The 22,477-nt window shown below is 43.9% G+C and overlaps 1 protein-coding gene across 2 annotated transcripts in view; it reads left to right on the forward strand.

Moving 5' to 3' along the window:
* LOC120229289 (SH3 domain-binding glutamic acid-rich protein-like) overlaps positions 1 to 22,260 on the forward strand; it is a 57,419-nt gene extending 35,159 nt beyond the window's left edge. For both annotated transcript variants that reach the window (XM_039228191.1, XM_039228200.1), the window contains 5 exons: positions 6,317 to 6,391; positions 7,083 to 7,172; positions 14,084 to 14,113; positions 18,899 to 19,022; positions 21,782 to 22,260. In XM_039228191.1, coding sequence (XP_039084122.1) covers positions 6,317 to 6,391; positions 7,083 to 7,172; positions 14,084 to 14,113; positions 18,899 to 18,988 — 285 coding nt within the window. In that variant the 3' untranslated portion in view covers positions 18,989 to 19,022; positions 21,782 to 22,260. The remainder of the gene's footprint in view (positions 1 to 6,316; positions 6,392 to 7,082; positions 7,173 to 14,083; positions 14,114 to 18,898; positions 19,023 to 21,781) is intronic.
* The last annotated feature ends 217 nt before the right edge of the window (positions 22,261 to 22,477 follow it).

Below are 22,477 nucleotides of genomic sequence, written 5' to 3' on the forward strand. Positions count from 1 at the left end.
CAGACCCCCCTGTTTTGTTTTGTTTTGTTTTAAATCTTTTTAACTCAGAATTTATAGTCATTATCTCTTGGAGGGTTGGGTTTAAAAGGAGATTACATGGCTAATGGAAATGGAATTGACAGTGAAATTGGATTTTAACAAAGATTGAGCCATGTTATTTATGAGAGCAAAAGAAAACAATCATTCAAAGGAAAACTGAAATAAAGGGATGAGTATACAGCAGGCATATACAAACAGCAAGAGAGCTGGAGTGGCATTAATATCTGATGAAGAGGAATTCAAGGCCAAAAAATTTAATGAGGTGAAAAAGATATAATAAAAATCTATGAAGAAAATACAGTAGTCATGGACCTTTAAGGGTCATGCTAAACAGCAGTCAAGTACATAAATCAAAAACTCCTAGAAAGACAATGAAAACTTGTTAAAAATATCTTTCAATAAAGTTATTCATCAGGCACTCTTTTTAAGTGTATGCACAACTATAATTAGAAACTTCATTTAATATGTATGTATAGGATATACATATACATACACACACAAGAATAACAACATATTAGATAGATGTTAATAATATATATTCTTCCCCTCAGCCTACTAAAACAATTTCCATAGCTGTCATACACTGAGTCACAAAGAAAACCTTCATAAATTTCAAAAGAGGATGGTTTTACAGACTACATTCATATCCCAAATACAGAATCACAATCTGAAAAAAAGATATGTAAAAAATTAAGAAATAAACATGCAGTACACCATTTTAAATAACTCTGTATCCAAAAGAAAATAAAGCTATATTACAGATCATCAGATAATAAGCAAGAGAGATTATTTCATACCCAAACCCCAATATAGAGCCAAATCTCTATACAGAGTGAAATTGTTAAATTTAAACACTCTAAAAAATCAAGGTAGAAGCTTAGTAAAATAGATATTCAAGTTAAAAATTAACAACAGGAGGGGCACCTGGGGTGTCGGAGGCTGGCTCCGGCATGTCCAGGGGTCCCTGAAGGATGGAAGGTGTCGGCAAGGGAGAGTGGGAGAGCCCCGAGATTCTTTCTGGTCACCAGGCAGGCATCTCCGCTCTGACTGGGGCTCAACTTTATTTTATCATTAAGTGTTTGGGGGACGCCACAGAAGTGGCATTTGCCTAAGACAATGATTTATAATAACAAACTTCTTTGATATGTAAGAATTTCCCAGAACATAGATTTGTAGAAGACTTCTGCATAACCTTATCAATAGTGATTGAGGTAGGGGATTTAGATGCTTATCCTATGGGGAAGAAGGTATCTTTAGCATGCCAGACAATGTTTTTAGCATAAAAAGGGTGAAGTTACTTCTTTGTGGGCAGGGGTCAATAGCTTGTTTGTTTAAGGTGGAAGTATCAAGAAAAACAGGTCTTTCAGGAAACACCTTTGCTCCCATAATCACAAAAGAAGAAGTTCCTCAATAGGTTCCTATACAGGGAGCAATCAGCATATTTAAAGCCAGAATAAGTCACTTACAAAATGCTCCAAGCAGAAACAATTGGGTGGGGGTGGATATCTGTCCTTAACTCTAAATTAGGCTCTTTGTCTCAGGGCCAGACTCAATTGTAACTCTTGTGTTCTTAGCCCCTTTTATGATCTAAGTCTTGGATCTGCAAGACCCGTAGGAAGATCCTTCTGACAACCATCCACAGTGCTTTCATCTGAAGTCTCTTTTGAAGAGGCAGGAATATGCTTTTCCTTATGAACAATCTGTGTGGGGAATATCGGTCTGATCTGGAATATTGTGAGGTCTGGTCAGTACCTGCAGGCTCATCTCCAACAGCAGAAGGAGATCCCAGTTTTTGTTTCTCATGGCAGGAGCTGTGCAGACGCTGCCGTTTCCTCGCTGTCACTGACATCCAGCGAGGTGGGTGCGGCTCCAGCACTGGGGGGCTCGGTCAGTTACGCATCTGACTTTTGATTTCAGCTCAGATCATGATCTCACAGTTTATGAGACTGAGCCCTGAGTCAGGCTGACAGCAAAGAGCCTGCTTGGGATTCTCTTTCTCTCTCTGCTCCTCCCTTTCTCATGTGTGCACACGCATGTGCACCCTCTCTCTCTAAAAAAAAAAAAGTGACAACAAGAAAATAAAATTAAAAAGTAGGCAGTATGAACTAATAAAAAGAAAAACCAGGGGCACCTGGGTGGCTCAGTCGGTTAAGTGTCTGACTTCGACTCAGGTCATGATCTCATGGTTTGCAGGTTCAATGCCCTGGGTCAGGCTCTGTGCTGACAGCTCGGAGCCTGGAGCCACTTCAGATTCTGTGTCTCCCTCTCTCTCTGTCCCTCCCCTGCTCACATGCTCTGTCTCTCAAAAATAAACATTAAAAAAAAAGGACCAAAATCATTTAAACACAAAAGAGGGAGAAAAGTATGTGTCTGTGTGCATATGGACATGTGTATGTACATATATAATTTATATATGATCTGAGTAAGTCTAATTTGAATACACATATATGAAATTTGGTTATTTATAATTTTAACAGAGAAATGAAATAGATAAAACCCCTCACCAGTTGACAGATTACTTAGAATACTTTCAGTTATATGTAGGGGAATTGAAATGCTGAGGGGAAAAGTCTAAAAATGTTAGCAAATTGTATAATGCAAAGCAGAATTTATTGTTAACATAATTACACAGAACTGCTTACTGGAGAAAGTGTATATGATTGCTTCCATAAAACAAAGAAGAGATTTGAAACAGTTCTTCAAATATTCCTAGTAAAATTAAAATGGATTCGGGGTCCTAGGTGGCTCAGTTGGTTAAGCTGCCGACTTCGGCTCAGGTCATGATCTCACAGTTCCTGGGTTCGAGCCATGCATCAGGCTCTGTGTTGACAGCTAGCTCAGAGCCTGGAGCCTGCTTTGGATTCTGTCTCCCTCTCGCCCCCTCTCATGCTCTGTCTCTCAAAAATAAATAAACATTAAAAAAATTTTTTTTAATTAAAATGGATTAAAATATAAAGAAACCAACTAAACATGATAAAAACCAATTATCAAAAAGCAGCTATGTCACAATGAATCATGAAATGTTGAATCATATCTATTAAAATTAGAAGCAAAACAGACATGTCTGTCATCACTATATTATTAAACTTTGTTTTAGAAGCTGCCGTTATTATGGTAATGTAAAAGAAGAAAATGTCTCATCTATATGTAATAGGTATGAAATTTAAAAATTATCTTTATTTTTATACGATACAACTGTACACCTGCAAATCTCAAGAAACCGTAAAATCTGTTAAAATTAGTATGAGTTTATTAAATTTCTGGATAAAAGAAAAACATTAAAAAATTAGGAGTTTTTATTTATATCAGCAATAATAGATAGGAAGTTGCAATGTAAAAATCAAATCTCCTTCACAGCGGTGATAGTTAGGAATAAATTTATGAAGAGGGAATAAATGTTCTGAAGAACATAATTTTACTCTGAAGTTCGCCCACAGCTACTAAAGTAATAGAGAGACCTACAATGTCTCTGGGTAGAATGGTTTTACAGTAAGAACTGAAAACTTTCTAAACTAAAAAATATATGTAGTTCTCTTTGAAACAAAAGCTTATTTTTTAAATATTTGACACAAGGAAAAATGACCTTAAAATTAATCGGAATAATAAATGTCTGGGAAGAGCCAGGAAAATTTTTAAAAAGACTTTGTGTAGCACCTTGCCTTTCTTGATATTAAAATTCATATTAAAAGCTACACTGATAAAGGCAGGATATTGGCATGGGAACTGATCAGTTTATTCATGGATATGCCTATATATTCATATATGGGATACTGTATTAACAGATCCAAATACATACATAAAACTTAGCAAATGGTAAATAACATCTTAATTAAATGGGAAAATGATGGTATATAAATAGTGCAGACGTACTTTGCTGTTCATCTGGATGAAAACAGAGCCCTAATTTACATTATATACACAATTAAGTTCTAGATGATTAAGGCTCCAGAGGTTAATAACTCATGTAAAATAATAGTGCTGCATTTCAGAGAATAAAAATTAGATAAATTTAATAAAAAGCTAAGAATTTAAAAAGCCCAAACTTGTAAAAATTTAGAGTAAAAATAAAAGTGGTAACTGACAAAGAGCTAATAATTTCTATTATCTAAATAACCTTTAGAAACTGACAAAACGAACAACTCAAGTAAAAAGGGGCAAAACATATGAAGGCAAATATCTGAACAGGAAAAGTAAGTGGCTAAAACTCATGAAAAGTATGCTTTTCTGTTCTGATAATTAGGAAACTGTAAATGAAAAAAAAAAAAAGAAATTCCATTTTCTCCCCAACACGTTGGTGAGATCACAAAGAGCAATCACCCTCATTGGTCGTGAAGATAAAGGAAAAGAGGACATTCATGTATTTACTATGGAATATGAATTGCTACAATTTCTCTTTTTGGAAATAAATCTAGTAAAAAAACCCACCATTCAGCTTAGTATAGTGTTGTTTGTAGAAGCACAAATATATGTAAACATTCTGAACAACTATTGTTGTGCCCGAATCACGAGTCCCCAGTGACCTCAGAAGCCAATACCGATGCAAGAACAAAAGGGTCTTTATTACAAGCTCGAGCCGGGTCTCACCCACCTACCTACACGGCAGCAGCAGTAGGGGGGAGCCCCGAACAATGGCCAGCAGGGTTTTTAAGGGGTAAGGGATGGGGGTGTTACAGTACACATATAGTACACCAATCATATTTGTACAATACCCCTGGCAACAGCCTTGACCATTCAGTACCTGTGAGGTGTCCGTTACTTTTGGCGGAGCCTAATTATGGCCTTTTGAGACTCCTTTGAAAATGACCAATTATGAGGTGAGTTAGGCACGGAGGAGCAGCCCTTCTCTCAGCCGGCAGGAATGTTTTTAACCTCTTCTCACTGGCTAATTGGGGAGGGGGTTCGGCCTTGAACAATCTGCAGTTTTTTTCTGAGACTGCTGCTATGTGCAGCCCGAGGTTGCTTTTAATGGAGGTCTTAATTTTATTAAAAATTTTTTTAATGTTTTATTTATTTGTAGGAGAGAGAGAGAGAGAAAGTGTGAGCAGGGGAGGGTCAGAGAGAGAGGGAGTCACAGACTGAACAGGCTCCAGGCTCTGAGCTGGCAGTCAGCACAGAGCCCGACGCGGGGCTCGAACCCACGAACCGCGAGATCATGACCTGAGCGAAAGTCGGACGCTTAACCGAGTAAGCCACCCGCACGCCCCGAGGGTCTTAATTTTAAAATGGCGTTATTTAGTCTCTTCACTATCAGCTGGGGAATACTTGGATATATTATAAATGTAATATTCAGCAGATGCTAAAAAAATGAAGTTAGAACCATCTGAATTAACCTGGACAAATGTCCATGATATGTTAAAATAAACAACCAAGTTATACCCCGTGTTCCCATGTCTGTTTTAAAAAACATACAAATAAGACAAAAATAGCAATCAAGCACACAAAAAAATATAGCCTCTATGTAAGTATTAGGATAGATTTAGGTATGTATCACAATTTTAGGTTTTTTTGTTTTGTTTTGTTCTGTTTTGTTTTTTACATTTATTTACTTTTGAGAAACAGAGACAGAGCACAAGTGGAGGAGGGCCAGGGAGAGAGGGAAAAACAGAATCCAAAGCAGGCTCCGGGCTCCAAGCTGTCAGCACAGAGCCCGACATGGGGCTCAAACCAACAAACTGTTGAGATCATGACCTGAGCCGAAGTCGGATGCTCAACCGACTGAGCCACCCAGGCGCCCCTGTATCACAATTTTAGTATTGATTATCATAGGAACATGTTACTGGAGGGTGTGTGTATGGTTTAAGTGCCTTTGTAACAAAGTAACTGATTTCCGCCCCAGTTTTATTGAGATATAATTTACATGTAACATCGTATTGGTTTAAGGTGTGCAACATAAGGATCCGATGTACGTATATGCTGTGAAATGATTACTGCAATAAGTTCAGTTGACATCCACCACCTCACAGTTACACCTTACAGTTTTCTTGTGATGAGAAAAATAACTTTTAGAAGATGAGGAACTGTGGATAAGTCCAAAGAGCATCAATGAGGAGGTGTGGACCTAGCCCCACTCCGAACTTGCAATATGACACTTTCTGCCTTGACTTTCTTGTCTCTAGAGTGTGAGTGGTAATGACCCGGCTCCTGATCAGGCTACAGTGTTGCTGTAAAGATAAAATGGGGGCCGAAGACAAACATAATTTGAATAGTTAAAAGGTGTTAAAATGCAAGCTATTATCCTCAAGAAAATTCTCAGCCGTTCTCAATTTATATGATGCAGGTGACAAAATCATCCGAGGAAGCATCTTCCCTTCCCAACGGCGATGTAGCGGGAGAGGTGCAGGGCGCCACAGAGGTACGAGCTGGTGTCTTGAACCATCTTCCATCAGACTAGCTTGCTCCGAATGTCTACTTGGTTCTCATTTTTCTGTCATTCTCCTTTACGTATATAGAATATCTATCTATCTTTCTGTCTCTCTCTTATGGTCATCCAACATCCATCCATCCATCGTCCATGTATCGATCCATCTATTTACTCATTATGTATCTGTCTGCATCTATCTACCTATCTGTCTGTCTGTCTGTCTATCATCATCCATCCATCCTCCATCCATCTCTCTATCGATCGATCGATCGATCGATCTATCTATCTATCTGGCTATCTAGCTATCTGTCATTTTTTTTATTCTCTAAAATTATAAAGCCTGCCTCCACTCAAGCAACAGAAAACAATTCTACCTAAACATTGAATCCTTTGGAGTTCTCTTCATAAGCCTTAAATGGGTGAGTTACAGCTCCTCGTTAGTGAGTCTGTTACTCTCCCAGGCACGTGAATCAGGACTGCTGACTGCCAACAGCAGCTGCTGTGAGCGATACTGGGGGTTGGGGTTCTATCCTGCAGTAGCCGAGTGACCCGATAAATAGCAAGTCTGTGTTTGCTTTGTTTCTATACTGTGTGTCCAAGTAAAACAGAACCATGTGCAGCCTGGTTTTCCCTGGAAAGCTTATCTAGGGTTAGTGATACCTCGGGTTTGCTTTACAACCAGGCAACAGAGAAGGCTGAAGAAAGTGGAGAAAATGAGGCACAAAAAGAAGATAACGAGGATTCGGGCAACCTTGCTGAGTCTTCAGAGAAGGTGAGTGTTTGCTTTTTTTTTTTTTTTCCCCACCATAATTTCACTGGATTCGATTCACCAAACTTTTTCTGAGCTCCTCTCAGGTGAGCACGGAAGCCTGGGGCTGAGGGTTTAGGCAGAGAGGAAGCAGGAGGAAGGGTTAATGGCTGTGGTCAAGGCAGAGGGCTAACAGGACGCAGAGGCGGGACCCTGAACCCAGGCCTGGAGGGACAGGCAGTTGTGATGTTGGCGTTGGGTTAGGTTCAAGGTCTCTGTAGAACAAGGGACCTTATTCCTTGGCCATGAGTGATGATGGATTCCCAGCAATCACCTGCCAAGAACACTGCCTTACACAGAGGTAAGGGGGTGGGGCGTTTTGTGGGAAGCCATCAGGAGCTGAGGGTAATGAAGGGCCCTTGGTGGGGGGGGAAGCCACACCCACTTCCCATCCTGTCCTGGGAATGGCAGCTGCTCCAAGGCCTGGGACCTAATTCTAAAGGGGTCCCAGTTCAGGAGCCACAGAATAAGGGGCGGGGGACGGGTATGGGAGGGAAGAGGAGACTGTGGTTCTAGAATGGCCAAGCTGAGATAAAGGGGCATCAGATGGGCCACTCAGTCAAGGAATTCTGAACATGTACCTGGGAAGCCAGGTAAGGGGAGACCCTGGTGTGCAGGGAGCTGAATGGGGGGGGGTGGTTGCTGGCCTCCCCTAGAGTCTCAGGGGTCTGTTTACTGAATGCTGATGATTTGCATCTCTACCTACTTATTGATTCCGGGAAAGCTGTTGGACTCACATTCGCAGCAGGTAGAATGTGGTGAGGAAGGGCACTAGGGAAACAGGCTATGGAAAACTGGGTTGGGGGTGGCCATCAATTTGTTCTTATCTTAAGGAATTTAAATTTGAGAGGGGCCAGGGCGGTAAATTCCTCATATGAAAGATGGCTGTTTCCAAGATTACTTAAGACTCGCTGAAGTCTTTGGTTTGGAAGAAAGATAAAAGCTTTAAATCCTGACCTAGAAGCTAGATGGGGTTTGACAGCAGCCTGTATGATTCAGAGACAATAAATGTCAAATTACACATAGCAACAATTTCATTACCGTGTAATTTAAAAATCCATGTTTTTATAAGTCGGACTTTACAGGAATTGCCTAATGCACTCCTACGGTGTTATTGATTTCTACTTTGAAATTCAGTTTGCTTCTTGTGAGACAGAGAGACAAAGATAAGAAACTTTATACCGGAAGCCCTATCTCCTGGGGACCAAGAAGAAGGTAGCATTTTCATAACTGGACGCTAGTTACTACAGCAAGGATGGGCCTGCTTTAGCTTCTCAGCTATTCTTTAGTGAGGTGCTAAGCTCTCTGGTCTGGGAGTTTTCTTTGGTACTTTTTTTTTTTTTTTTTGTGAGCCCATTACAAAGGAAATTTAAAAAAAAATTTTTTTTATGTCTTTATTTTGAGAGAGAGACAGAGCAAGCGGGGAGGGGCAGGGAGAGAGGGAGACTCGCAATGGGAAGCAGGCTCCAGGCTCCGAGCTGTCAGCACAGAGCCCTGATGTGGGCCTCGAAATCACGAACTGTGAGATCATGACCTGAGCCGAAGTTGGACGCTTAACCAACCGAGCCCCCCGGGCGCCCCATCCCAGGGTTTTGAAAAGCGAGGCCGAGAACTTCTCCCCTGGGATCCCAGAGCCACAGCCAATCTGGGGCCGTCCCCTTGCCGTGAGGGAGGGGCAGACTCGACACCCTGTCCCCTGTGTTGTGCGGTGGGGACAACCCGAGGTAATTCATATCCTGGCGTTGAGCCACGCTATTTAGGACAAAGAATACAAAGGCGTTTTCACCTCTTATTGTGAAATAAGTATAGACCTACGGGACGTCGTTCAGCGCCCCATGGTGATGTCGCAGGCAGCCGCGGTACCGTAGGGACACCAGGGACACGGCGTCGGTGCCTCCCTGAAGGGCCGCAGACCTTATGCGGTGTGCACCGTTATCTCAGACCTTTCACTTGTGTGCTGAACACGGCTCATCCGTGTGCTACCGGCAGTTTTCAAGGTGTGACGGTAACCACCACGTCCGGCAGGGGGCAGTGTGAAACCAGCGACAAACCAGCTGGGGCGGCGTCCGAGGCCTGGGCTTGCTCACCTGATCGCAGCTGCTGCACGTGCCCACGGAGCACCCAAATGATGCCGTTTTATTTTCTTTTATTTTTAAGTGCTTTTTATTTTGGAGACAGAGAGAGAGCACACAGGGGAGGGGCAGAAGGGGGGGACCGAGGATCAAGAGTGAGCTCTGCGCTGACAGCAGTGAGCCCAATGTGGGGCTTGAACCCACAAACTGCAAGATCACGACCCGAGCTGAAGTCAGACGCGCAACCAACGGAGCCACCCAGGCGCCCCTCAAATAATGCCGTTTTAACGGGGAGAAATATTTATCTAAGAATATCACTCTTGATTTAAAAAAAAAAAAAACAGAAAAGGAAACAAATCATTATCTCCTTTAATGCAATGAACCCCCCCCCCCCAACCCAAGCCTGCGGGCTTTCAGCTCCAGATGCTGAGATGGGTGTCACCTACATGTTGACAGGTGGGGGGGCTGGGCATTGGGGAGACAGGGCGGTGGACACTGGAGACCCCGTTCTTTCGTGCCTAAGAAGGTCTCGCCTGCTGCTTCAGGTCCCTGTAGAGAGGGGACTTGGTGGTCCCCTTCCCTGAGGATCCGGGAGGGACCAGGGGCTGGGGAGGGAGGCTTGGGCATGGTAGCTGAGGGGGAAGGGCACAGTGAGGGCCTGGGAGCATCGTGAGGACTTTACAGGAGCCTGGAAATGTTGTTTGCCTTTGTCTTCGGTTTCCCTGGAGGTAAAATTATTTTAAGTTGTGTGCTTTGCCAGCTCAGCGGTCCTCTCCAAAACCTTTTAAGATCTTAGCTTGACTGGCTACATGACAATGGCTTGTAAAGCCCACCTGGCCTCCTCCAAAGCCAGTCCTGAGGGCAGTTGCTTTCTTGAGGGACAGACGGTGGTCTAGGTCTGTGAGGGGCTGGTGAATCTCAGGCTGGGTCCCGGAAGATTGAGAGGACTCTGCCCTTGTCCCTGACATTTCCAGCCAGTCGAGGCCACCCGCCCACCTCAGGTCACCCTGTGCTGGCCCTCGGGCTTCCTTCCACACCAGCCACCTGCCCTCACCAGCCACTGCCTGACACTCACCACGGCCGACACCTGTCCTTGGAGCTGGCTGGCTGCCGTCTCTGCCACCTGCCTCTCCGGCCAAGTCCTGGCAAAAATAGCTGCTGGTGAAGGTTCCAGGACTCCCCACCTCGGGGGCTTCCCCTCGCTAGCTTTCTTCCAGGAACAGCAAGGTACAGTGAGTTTAAGTTGTAGCTTGGTCGGGTGAATGGTGCACAGGCTGTGATAAGCGAGAGCTTAGCTTAATGGACCACGTGATTACAATGATCTTAAAAAATACCCTTTTTGCCAGTGTAATGATTTGCCAGTCATAGATGTCTGTTCAGGCATTGTCTATAGAGGGCTTTCAATATCTGTCTAATTCTGATATTTTACAATTCTCTGAGCTAAGGATGGAAGTTTAAGTTCTGTTTAAATGATACATCCTCAGGGCGCCCGGGTGGCTCAGGCCATTAATTGTCTGACTCTTGACCTCGGCTCAGGTCAGGATCTCAAGGTTCATGGGATGGAGCCCCATGTCTTGGGATTCTCTCTCCCTCTCTCTCTGCCTCTCCCCTGCTTGTGTTCACACTCTCTCTTTCTCTCTGCCTGTCTCTCAAAATAAAAAAACTTCAAAAAGAAATCATAACCCCCCCCCCCCACCTCCTCCTACAAGGGATTCGAGGCAGAACTAGCAAATATAAACTCAACCACTCAACATTTTATTGACAGATTGAGTGCCGCCACGTGCCAGGCAGATTCCAAGGCCTGGGGACAGAGCAATGAAACTGACAGAGTCCCTGCTCCCACAGAGCTTATGTTCTGCCAGAGCCGGTGATGGTCACATCCCGGGTTCTTCAAAGCATAATTGAGTTTTTGCAGCTAAGTATTTCCATAAATTCCATGGGCAATTGCTTAACCCATTTAATGTCTCTTTCAGGAAATTAGGGACAATTCAGATATTGATAGAGAGTCCTGGGTCCCTCGGTAATTGCTCCTATCTGACCTGTAGAAGTTGAGATAGGCACGTATTCCTGTGGGAATGTCCCCCAGCCGCTCTCTGAGGGTATCCTCATTTTTCACAATGTACATCTTGTTAATGCATTGTTTCAGCTGAATACAGTTCATACATATAATCAAATTCAGAAAAAGCTGAAACTCTACATAGTTGATAATTCGGTGTTGCACATTTTAATTTGATCCCATGTGGATACAAAGAAGATTAATCCAAACAGTTACTAGCAGAGTACACGTTCATTTATCCAGTCACTTAGCACTAAGCCTTCACCTCGGTGCCAGGCAGCGGCTAGATCCTGGAGGTCCCAGAATGAAAACAGATGCAGGTCGTATCCACAACAAGTACACAGACAGGTCAGAGAGACAGAGAAATGGTGGCCATGGGAGCAGAAGGTGGTCCCCTAACTCAGCATTATGGGTCAGGAGGGTCACTTTAAGTAGCGTCCTGGAAGGCGTGGCCGATGTGAGAAAGTTGCATGTGTCCATAAGGTTGAAATAAAGGGTGGGGAGAGACAAGGGCAGAGGGGAAACAGGGTTGCATTGAGATGTATTTTCTGTATTCAGAATCCATTCTAAGAATCTAAATCCATTCTGAGAATAATGGATAGAAGTTCCTTGAAAAGATGGATGTGATCCCCATGAGGGAAGCATGGTTGTCTTTTATTTTTCATTATTATTATTATTTTTTTTTTAATGTTTTTATTTCTAGGAGAGAGAGAGACAGCGTGAGCAGGGGAGGGTCAGAGAGAGAGGGAGTCACGGACTGAAACAGGCTCCAGGCTCTGAGCTGGCAGTCAGCACAGAGCCCGACGCGGGGCTAGAACCCACAAACCGAGAGATCAAGACCTAAGCGAAAGTCGGACGCTTAACAGACTAAGCCACCCAGGCGCCCCTCATTATTATTATTTTTAATACTTATTTCTTTTTGAGAGAGCGTGAGCAGGGGAGGGGCAGAGAGAGAGAGAGGCAGAGAATCTGAAGCAGATTCCAGGCTCTGAGCTGTCAGCACAGAGCCCGACGCGGGGCTCGAACTCATGAACCATGAGATCATGACCTGAGCTGAAGTTGGATGCTTAGCCGACTGAGCCCCCCAAGCACCTCAGGGTGTTGTCTTTTAGAACCACATCCGTGGCCACAGTGTGGAGAGGAGGTCGTGGGTAAGGAAGCCCAGAGAAGTGGCGCCCTGGGTGAGAGAAGATGGGGGTCCTGGCAGAGAAGGGGAGGCCTGGACAGCAGCAGGCGGGACTAGAGAGGTTCAGTCAGCACATTGCTGAGGAACCGACACCCAAATTCTGCAACAAGTGTGAGCCTCTCTTTCCTCGGACATTATCTTAGCCCTAAAACTTGGCGTGTGGCCAGTGGTGTTGAACGTGAGCATGCATTTGGAGACTCCTGACTCAGCCTGTGTTTTCCACGCCAACCTCAGAAATCTGAGAGAATTATTCCGGAAGTAGCCGAGAACATGGGGGCTGGACGGGGTGGAGGGGATGTGGCAGTGTGGTGGGCCCCATCACCCGCCTTGTATGATTTTGCCTTTTCTGTTACTGATCTTGAGACATAGCATGTAAGTGGGGAGGCCACTGAATCAGGGACCAGGAGCCTGGAAGTCAGTCCCGACTGTGGTGCTTACGTGGCCTCTGATCTTTTTGGCAAATTACTTAACCTCTGTGGCCTCGGCGTCCTCACCTGTCCAAAGGAGGGATTGAGCGTGAGGCTTTGGGAATACAGATTCCGTTCATCTCCCCCAGCCTAAGATTCCGTGAGCTCACTGCTGAGCTGTAAGGCGTTAGGAACTTTTAGGTGCTGTTCCCTTCAGTTAATTAAAGTGATTGTAGTACACCGGCCTCCCAGAGGCTTGTCCTAGGGCCATTTCGGGAAAGGGATCCAAAACCTCTTCTTTCTTTGCCTTTTTAGGAGATGGAGCCTGTCTTATGGCTTCAGGGAAATAGAAGTTCCAGTGGGTTGGCAGAGGCGAGACCTGTGTGAACTTGGGATGGCCTCACCCTCTCTTACCTTGCAAATATCTTTCTTTAACCAGAAATCAGTGTTTGACTACTAAATGGTCCAGCAATGTTATTGTTTTGTTTTGATGGAAGAAAAGTTTTTGATAACTTATCTTTATCTGCTGGTTCAAAGCTGAAGTAAAGGCATAGTTATGGGCATAGAAAGTCAGAAAAGACATAATTTTGTTCAGATTTTTCTAATTGCTTATGTGTATGGTCTGAGTTTTCCTAGATAGTGATACAGATCGGCAATACTCTGGATATAGACAAAAATTAAATATGTAATTAAGCACTATGAAACTTTTTTTTAATGTTTATTTTTTTTGAGAGAGAGAGCATGAATGAGAGAGGCACAGAGAGAGGGAGACACAGAATCTGAAACAGGCTCGACACAGGGCTCGAACCCACAAACTGTGAGATCATGACCTGAGCCGAAGTCGGACACCCAACTGACTAAGCCCCCCAAGCTCCCCTAGGCAGTATTACTAATTCATTATATCTTCTCAGGAGTAAGAGTGGTGGAAGATGTAACTAATCTCATGATATTCAAAGGGCTTGAAATACAACACATGAAATAAGTAGGCATTGCTTAGTTATCATGTACTGGCTATTTATATATTTTACCAATAAATTACCGTCTTTTCATTTTGATGGAAATGTGCTTTTGTCATAGTTGGCTTAATTTTTAGATTCAACTTAAAACTTCAGTGAATTCATATTTTTTCTTTATTTTCTCTTTCTGGACCTCAGGAAGAAGAGGGAGAGACGGCAACGGAAGAGGTACAGTAGCTTATTGAACGGTGATGCCTAATGAAGAGTCTCTCAGGTCAGAGAATCGCAGCCTTAGCCGCCCTGTCCTTCTTCTTCATGACATGAAGAAGCCTATACAGCCTGTGCCCCCCAAAGCCCCTCTTAGCCTGCTGAGAAGGGAAATAGAACAAGTGGGAGGGAGATGTATCAAAGAGGGGGGCTAGAGAAGCAGGGCGGCTGCGGACCTTTCCCGAGCCTCCTGTTTGAGAGTCGGAACAGGCTGGACCGACCGAGTCCTTCTTCCCCTCTGCCTTCCCCTTTACTGCGTCGTGTGCACACTTCATGCACCTTGCATGGTGCTTAGCAGTGCTGGTTAAGTCTTTATTTATTTTTGAGAGAGAGAGAGAAAGGGAGAGACAGAGCATGAGCGGGGGAGGGGCAGAGGGAGAGAGAGACACAGACCCCGAAGCAGCTCTGGGCTCTGAGCTGTCAGTGCAGAACCCGACATGGGGCTTGAACCCACAAGCTATGAGATCGTGACCTGAGCTGAAGTCGGATGCTTAACCGACTGAGCCACCCAGGCACCCCGATGACAAGTTTTTAAGGTGACTTACATGTTCGGGGCCTTTCCAAAGCATTCTATTAAGTTCACATAAGGAGAAACATCCTTCCATACTCTTATTTCCTTGATTTCCATGATGCTTATTGAAACATCAGTGTTTCAATTACAGAAGGGCTCTAACTTGCACACACAAGTATGTCAACAGACACAACGCACCCTGGAGAGTGAAGACTCCAGTGGGTGGTGACAGCACACCTACTCCTGTGAGTGCCCGCCATGCTCTGGTCACCAACTAGCGTGATTTAAGGGAGAGAATGTAGACTGCAGCAGGGGTTCTCAAAGTGGGGTTCGAGGGAAGCAGCCACAGTCTCACCGGGGAACCTCTGCAGACACACATTTTCAGGCGTTGCCCCAGATCTACCGAATCAGAAACTCTGAGGTGCAGCCCAGCCAACTGTGGTCTAGCAAGCTTTTCAGGTGTTTCTGAGGCCCCATCAGGTCTGAGAGCTGCTGGATTAGAACCTAAATTCTAGGTAACCTGATGTCTTTGCCAGGGGGGCGGGGGGCAATTGCAAAAACTCCTACAGTTTTTTTTAAGTTTATTTATTTATTTTGAAGGAGAGAGAGAGTGTGTACATGTGCGAGTGAGAGAGAGGCACACAGAGAGATGGAGACAGAGAGTCCCAAGCAGGCTCTGAGCCATCAGTGCAGAGCCTGATGTGGGGCTCAAACCCACAGACTGTGAGATCATGATCTGAGCCAAAATCAAGAGTCAGATGCTTAACCGACTGAGCCCCCAGGTGCCCCAAGAACTGCCACTGGTTTGACCCTCATCATTAAAAGTCCATCGAATTTCAAAGACAATAGTGTTGATTTTATGTTAGGAACTTGTGTTTGGTAAAATAAAACCCCAAACCCTAATTTTTCTTTTGCTGATTGAAATGAGTAACAGAGGATGAGAAGGGGGATAGAGACCCCAGACCCAGGAAGGTCTGACACTCGGCTTAGGTTTTTTAACCTAAGAAGAATTCTCTTCTTTCCCGTTCTTTCCCCACTTCTTGAAATGTTCTAATTTCATCAGTTTAATTGTGAAAGCTTCCAAGAACGATCTTTTTCCTGTTGGAGAAATTTTGTTTGGCTTCCTGTCAGGCACCGGGGACAGACTTTGTTATAAGGAACTTCATGATAATTTTCACGAGTCTAACGGCTCATGCTGGTTTTGTGCTGCGGACCGGGTGCAAGGGGCACTCCATGGCAGAATGAAGCTGAATCGAGATCTTGGCCGGCCGCGTGCTGGTGGGATTGTGGCTTAGTAGCTGGGCACTGGGGGATTTTGGCATCAGTTGAGAGAATGTTAGTGGATTGTGAGGGCAGGTCCAAAGGGACATTCTCAGATTCTCCCTCTTCTTTTTTAAAAATAAATATTTTTTTAAGTTTACTTACTTATTTTGAGAGAGAGAGAGCAAGCATCAGCAGAGGAGGGGCAGAGAGAGAGGGAGGAAGAATCCCAAGCGGGCTCTGCACTGTCAGCACAGAACCGAGTGGGGGGCTCGATTTCACTAAATGCAAGATCATGCCTGGAGCCAAAACCAAGATGAGACTCTTAACCGACTGAGCAGGTGCCTCAATTCTCCCCCTTCATATTCCGGCCCCTCGTGTTAGCTGACTCTCAGTGACTTTCATTGTAATCAAGAGTTTTAATGTTCATATGAGTGAACATTTTTGGAGTGATCATTTTAAAATGCTAATCAGAAAGAGCTAAATCAAAATGGAGAACTCAGAAAAGGGAGAATAATTTACCAAAAACCACCAAATGTGTTGGCTCGGTGTTTATTCAAATCCTTTATTGGTGTGAAGGTCATCAACATTAAAGAGAATTCACATGTCAAAAGAAATTCCCCTAAAAAAACTTTGGTCGCTTTAAAAAATTTTTTTTAATGTTTGTTTATTTTTGAGAGAGAGAGAGAGACTGGCAGAGGGGGAGAGAGAGAGGGAGACAGGATCTGAAGCAGGCTCCATCCAGGCTCTGAGCTGTCAGCACAGAGCCCAACGTGGGGCTCGAACCCACGAACTGTGAGATCATGACCTGAGCTGAAGTCAGACGCTTAACTGACTGAGCCCTGTGTTGCTTTTTAAAATTATAAATAGTTCATGGTCTTTGTTGAAAATTTAGAAAATACAGATAAAAGAACACAAAAATAGTTTACAGCCTGATTACCCAGAGAGAACTACTACTACACACAACACATCCACAAAACACACACATACATGTCTACACATGTGCACAAGCACACGCACATGTGCACACACACTCACACATGTATCAAACCTCGATGAAATTCTTGTAATCTACTTTCACTCATGGAATGTGTATGTATTTTAGGGGAGGAGATAGTAAATCGTCACCTACTTCATTATTTTTAATGTCATTTTGTCAAATTAATCCCCGTTTTTAGACCTAAAGGTTATTTCTAGCCTGTTCATGCTTTGATTTTTAAAATTATAAGTTATTCCTTTCCAAAAATAGTTTTTCTCTTGCGAGGCAAGGTTCCATTTTTAAAAATCGTTTTTATATATAAAATAAGACACAGGTGCTATGAATTTGGACGTAATTGCAGGTTACATGTGTGACTGGCTGGCGGCTGGGCTTCTCGTTGTGACAGAATACAGGCAGCTTCTACATCTTCCCTGATAACATTCTATTTGCTGAGAGTCTTTCTGTATTTTATTCTGCCAGCCGCCTTCTGAATTTTTAAAAGTAATTTGATGAGAATAGTCCATTAATATGAGTAAAGACCATATGCTTAAAAGAAATCATGAAACCCACTAGATTAATGTACCGCTCTGCGCACCGTCCTAAACTGTGGGCTCTGTGTGTTGTGTGTTTTGTTTGTGTGCTGTGTATTGTGTGTGTGTGCTGTATGTTGTGTGTGCATGCTGTGTATTGTGTGTTGTGTGTGTGCTGTGTGTTGTGTGTATGTTGTGTGTGCATGTGCTGTGTGTGCGTGCGTGCTGTGTGTTGTATGTGTGCTGTGCATTGTGTGTATATTGTATGTGTGCATGTGCTGTGTATGTGTGTGCTGTGTGTGTTGTGTGTGTACTGTGTGTATTATGTGTGTGTGCTATATGTGTGTTGTGTGTATGCTGTGTTATGTATGTACTGTGTGTATTGTGTGTGTTGTGTGTGGTTGTATACTGTGTTGTGTGTATCGCATGTGTGGTGTGTACACTTATGTTGTGTGTGTGTTAATGTGTATTGTGTGTTGTGTGTATGTGATGTGTGTTGTCTGTATTGTGTGTGGTGTGTATGTGTTGTGTGTATGTGCTATGTGTGTTGTTTGTGTGATGTGTGATTTGTTGAATGTATTGTGTGTGATATGTTTATCGTGTGTGTGTGCTGTGTGTTGTATGTATTGGGTGTGACGTGTGGGTGTGTGATGTGTATGTTGTTGTATTGCATTTGTGATGTGTGTATTGTGTGTATGTGCGATGTGTGTATTGTATGTGTGATGTATGTTGTGTGTGTTTTGTGTGTAATGTGTGTATGTATGTGTTGTGTGTGATGTGTATTGTGTGTGGTGTGTATGTGTTATGTGTTATGTGTATGTGTGTTGTGTGTATTGTGTATGTGATGCGTGTGTGTTATGTGTAGGTGTGTGTATTGTGTGTGTGATGTGTGATGTGTGTATTGTGTATGTGATGTGTGTGTTATGTGTGTTACGTATGTGTGTGATGTGTGACATGAGTTGTGTGTTGTGTATGTGATGAGTGTGTTACATATGTGTATGTGTTGTGTGTGTGATGTGTGTTGTGTGTATTGTGTATGTGATGTGTGTTATGTGTATGTGTGTGTGATGTATGACATGTGATGTGCATGTGTGTTATGTGCAAGTGTGTGTTTTGTGTGTGATGTGTGACGTGTATTGTGTATGTGATGTGCGTGTTATGTGTGTGTATGTGATGTGTGTTATGTGTGTGTGTTTGTGTGATGTGTGACGTGTTGTGTACTGTATATGTGATGCGCGTGTGTGTTATGTGCAAGTATGTGTTGTGTATTGTGTATGTGATGCATGTGTGTTGTGTGTAGTGTGTGTGTGATGTGTGCCGTGTGTTGTGTGTATTGTGTATGTGATGCGTGTGTGTTGGGTGGGGTATGTGGGAAGCCTTCATCTTTAGTCTGAGATTTTACATTTGTTTCCTCGCTATTATCTGTGGCCTTTCTCAAAAATAATGAAACTTTTGTTAAAATTAAGACGGAAGGAATAACCGAAGAGGGAGCAGAAGGGGAAGCAGAGGAAGAGGAACCTGAAGAAAAAGAAGAAGCCGGAGAAGAAGATTCTTAGGCCTTTTCATGCTTCATTTCTCCAACTTTTCCAGGTAATCGCCAAGTCCTGGTGTTCATTGCACTGTTGGATTTTTTTTTTTTTTTAAGATTAAAAAAAATCTTTTAATGCTTACTAATTTTTGAGAGAGACAGAGCGTGAGCAGGGGAGGGGCAGAGAGAGAGGGAGACACAGAATCCAAAACAGGGTCCAGGCTCCGAGCTGTCGGCACACAGCCCGACATGGGGCTGGAACCCACAAACCCTGAGATCATGACCTGAGTTGAAGTCAGAGCTTAACCGACTGAGCCCCCCAGGCGCCCCTCCCTGTTGGGTCTCTAGGCCCCCTCACTTGGCAGTGGGAGAAGGAGACCCAATTCAGGCCTGTCTGTCTACCCCCAAGGCCCCAGGCTGCCCCGTCCTGGAGCCTCAGGGCGGGTGAGCGCCGTCCGATCCACCGTGTCGCGTGTGCCAGGGTATGGAAGGCTGTGGCTCACATGATTTCTAGGAAAAAAGCGTGCCGTGGAGGCAAGGAGGAGCTTATTTTGTATGTATTTCCCGCTCGTCCTCTGTGTGCCCTTCATGTAAGTGAAAGCACGGGTGTGTTCTATTGTCCGTCTCCCATTATGCAGACGCCTGCCTCCCCGTAAACTTAGCGCATCTACAGGGAAACGACAGCTGGGGTTCACAATATGGCAATAAATCACAACCTTAAAAAATCACAACGCTGACCGCTGGTCACGAGAGAAAAACATCGCTGCTAGAGATTTTGCGAGAAGTACTCGACAGACATTTTCATTTACCGAATAGTCACCAGAATACTCCTGTAGAAACATCATGGAACGCGGTGCAAATCACCTTGCGGTGTCGTTGACAAGTGTGCTTGCTGTCTGGTCATTTTAAACTTCTGACCATGTAGACTAGCTGGGTGATTCCTAACACTTTGTAAACATATTAATAAGTTAATGATAGTATCTAATGACATGGATATTGAGGACCCGGAGGAAATGCTCAAATACTGAGCTGATTCAAAGGGGGAGAAAAGTGAAGTACAGCCGCGGCCAGTACCTTTTGCCCGTTTCACTGATTCTTAGAGTTTGGAATCCAGTAGGTGGTAGTTTATTGTGAGGTTAAAATGCCTGATAGTGAAGTGGGGGATGACATCCCCCTAAAGTCCCGCCCCTGACTCCTGGAGACAGTCTGTCCATCCAAAGCCAACCCCGTCTCATAGCTCAGGGGAAATCCAGGCATTTTATCTGAAAAGATGGTTTTAGGCACAACATGGGGAGAACAGTGAATCGAACTATGAATGCCGGAGGCTGGCTCCAGCCGGTCCAGGGGTCCCTGAAGGATGGATAGTGTCGGCGAGAGAGAGTGAGAGAGCCCTGAGATTCTTTCTGATCACCAGGCAGGCATTTCCATCCCGTCAGTTTTGGTGTCTTTATTTATAGGTCAAAGGATAACATGGCATCAGAAAAAGGAATTTTTACAATGGAAAACTCTTCGTGATAAGATGCTTTGCAAAGTGTACAAAAACAGGTTTTTCGGAACTATTCTTGCAGAATTACCCCCATCATAGTGAGGTTGAGTAAATCTTACAACTAAGGAAATAACAGGATGTTTTTAGTGAAAAACAGGAGACATACATATTTGTTCTAAGTTAATAACGCTAGGATTAGGACATAGGTTAAGTGGTATATAGATAGGCTGGGAGTCATTTTGTTTGGCTCTTAAGAGCACGAATGTTTTTGAGCTGGTTAATAAGCTGTTTGCGGAAACTTTTTTGACTTGATGCTGAATTGTAAACACCATGGAGGCCCTAAATGTGTCGGACTTTGTTTTTGGGTTTATGTTTTGGCTACTCTTATCTATCCTCAACCCAGCCACCAGTGTAAGGGAGGGTGTTTGCAGAAAGTAGACCTTAGGGAAGGGACTGCCATACATCACCAGTTAGAAAAGGTCTGAGTATTAACTTAAGTTCTGCCCTTATCTGTACCTTAACTCTAAATTAGGCTCTTTGTCCCAGGGCTAGGCTCAATTGTAACTCTTGTGTTCTGAACCCCCTTTATGATCTAAGTCTTGGATCTGCAAGGCCCCTAGGAAGAGCCTTTTGACAATCGTCCACAGTGCTTTCATCTAAAATCTCTTTTGAAAAGGCAGGAATATGCTTTTCCTTATGAGGAATCTGTGTGCGGAATATCGGTCTGATCTGGAATATTGTGAGGCCTGGTCAATACCCGCAGGCTCATCTCCAACATGAGTCAGTAGTAGCAGAAGGAGATCCCAGTTTTCGTTTCTGATGGCAGGAGCTGCGCAAACGCTGCCGTTTCCTCACTGTGATTGTCACCCAGCGAGCCCGGGGCGGCTCCAGCATATGAAGCAATTCTCATTTCCTGGGTTTGAAATTGATGCTAAATTAATGCCCCAAGAGAAATAGAGTATGAAACCGAATTCTTCGTCCCCAGGACGGTTGCTTCTCAATCCTCCAGTGTCGGTGTGGACCATTTAAACGTCCTCGTCCAGGACTAAGCTGTATAGTTTCGGCATCTCCGTTCTCCATAGAATTTCAGTGAGGAAAACTGTGATTGGAGATGTTGACATCCTTGTGGTGTTCGATAGTCGTTAGCACAGGGAAAGGATATAAGTTTTCCATGAAAAGCGTTCACTTTCTTGTTGCACTTGGAGGCATATGCTGAGTAGTGGATGTTAGAGTAAAAGGTAACCCCCCCAATGCATGTTAAATAATGAAGATTGTGCTGAACATTGTCTGTCTCTCCTCCGCAGTCTTCTCCCTAATATTTTCCCTTTCTTCTAGAACACTCAAGCCACGAAGCAGTACTTCAACCGTCTCCCCTCAAACCAACCTCAGCAAAATGCTTTGGCGTGAAGCTAGCACCCCTCCCTCGGTACACCCGGGGTTCACTGAGGAATTGTGTTATCTGACATGGGGAGACGTATGCTGGTATGTCTCCCTAATCGTATCAACGCGGAATTCTCTGTGAGGACGACACACACGTACCTTCACGTGCCTGACATCTTTGGCCTTTGCTTATTTATTTTCTCTTATTTTATTTTTTGCTCTGCATGAATAGATCTTACTAATACCCTGGGGGGGGAAAGGATTTTGAAAAGTGATTTCACAACATACAGCTTCTCTTTGTGATGTAATCAAAGTGTTTCTTTGTATGTGCCTTATGCGACGTGTCCCAGAATTCGCTGAACATAAAGACCTTGGAGAATAAAGAGCTTTCCAGAAAGCCGTCTTCCAAATAAAGATTAATAGCAGACATCTTGTCCCAAGGAACATTAATTTCTTTGTTTACAGCGTCTACTTGTATTTGCCTGAACTCCGTCTGTCTGTCACCAAGTCTGAAGCCTTAGCACACTCTTCCTGAGCACGCTGTGCTCCGTGTTTCCTCTGTCATCACCTACTTGGCCCATATTTTCCAACGACCCTGTCCATCCTGTTAGGTCATATTTTGTGTTATACACCCAGCTGAGCACATTATCT

Source organism: Hyaena hyaena, unplaced genomic scaffold (assembly GCF_003009895.1).
Source record: "Hyaena hyaena isolate Hyena2069 unplaced genomic scaffold, ASM300989v1 scaffold_2, whole genome shotgun sequence".
Taxonomy (NCBI): Eukaryota; Metazoa; Chordata; class Mammalia; order Carnivora; family Hyaenidae; genus Hyaena; species Hyaena hyaena.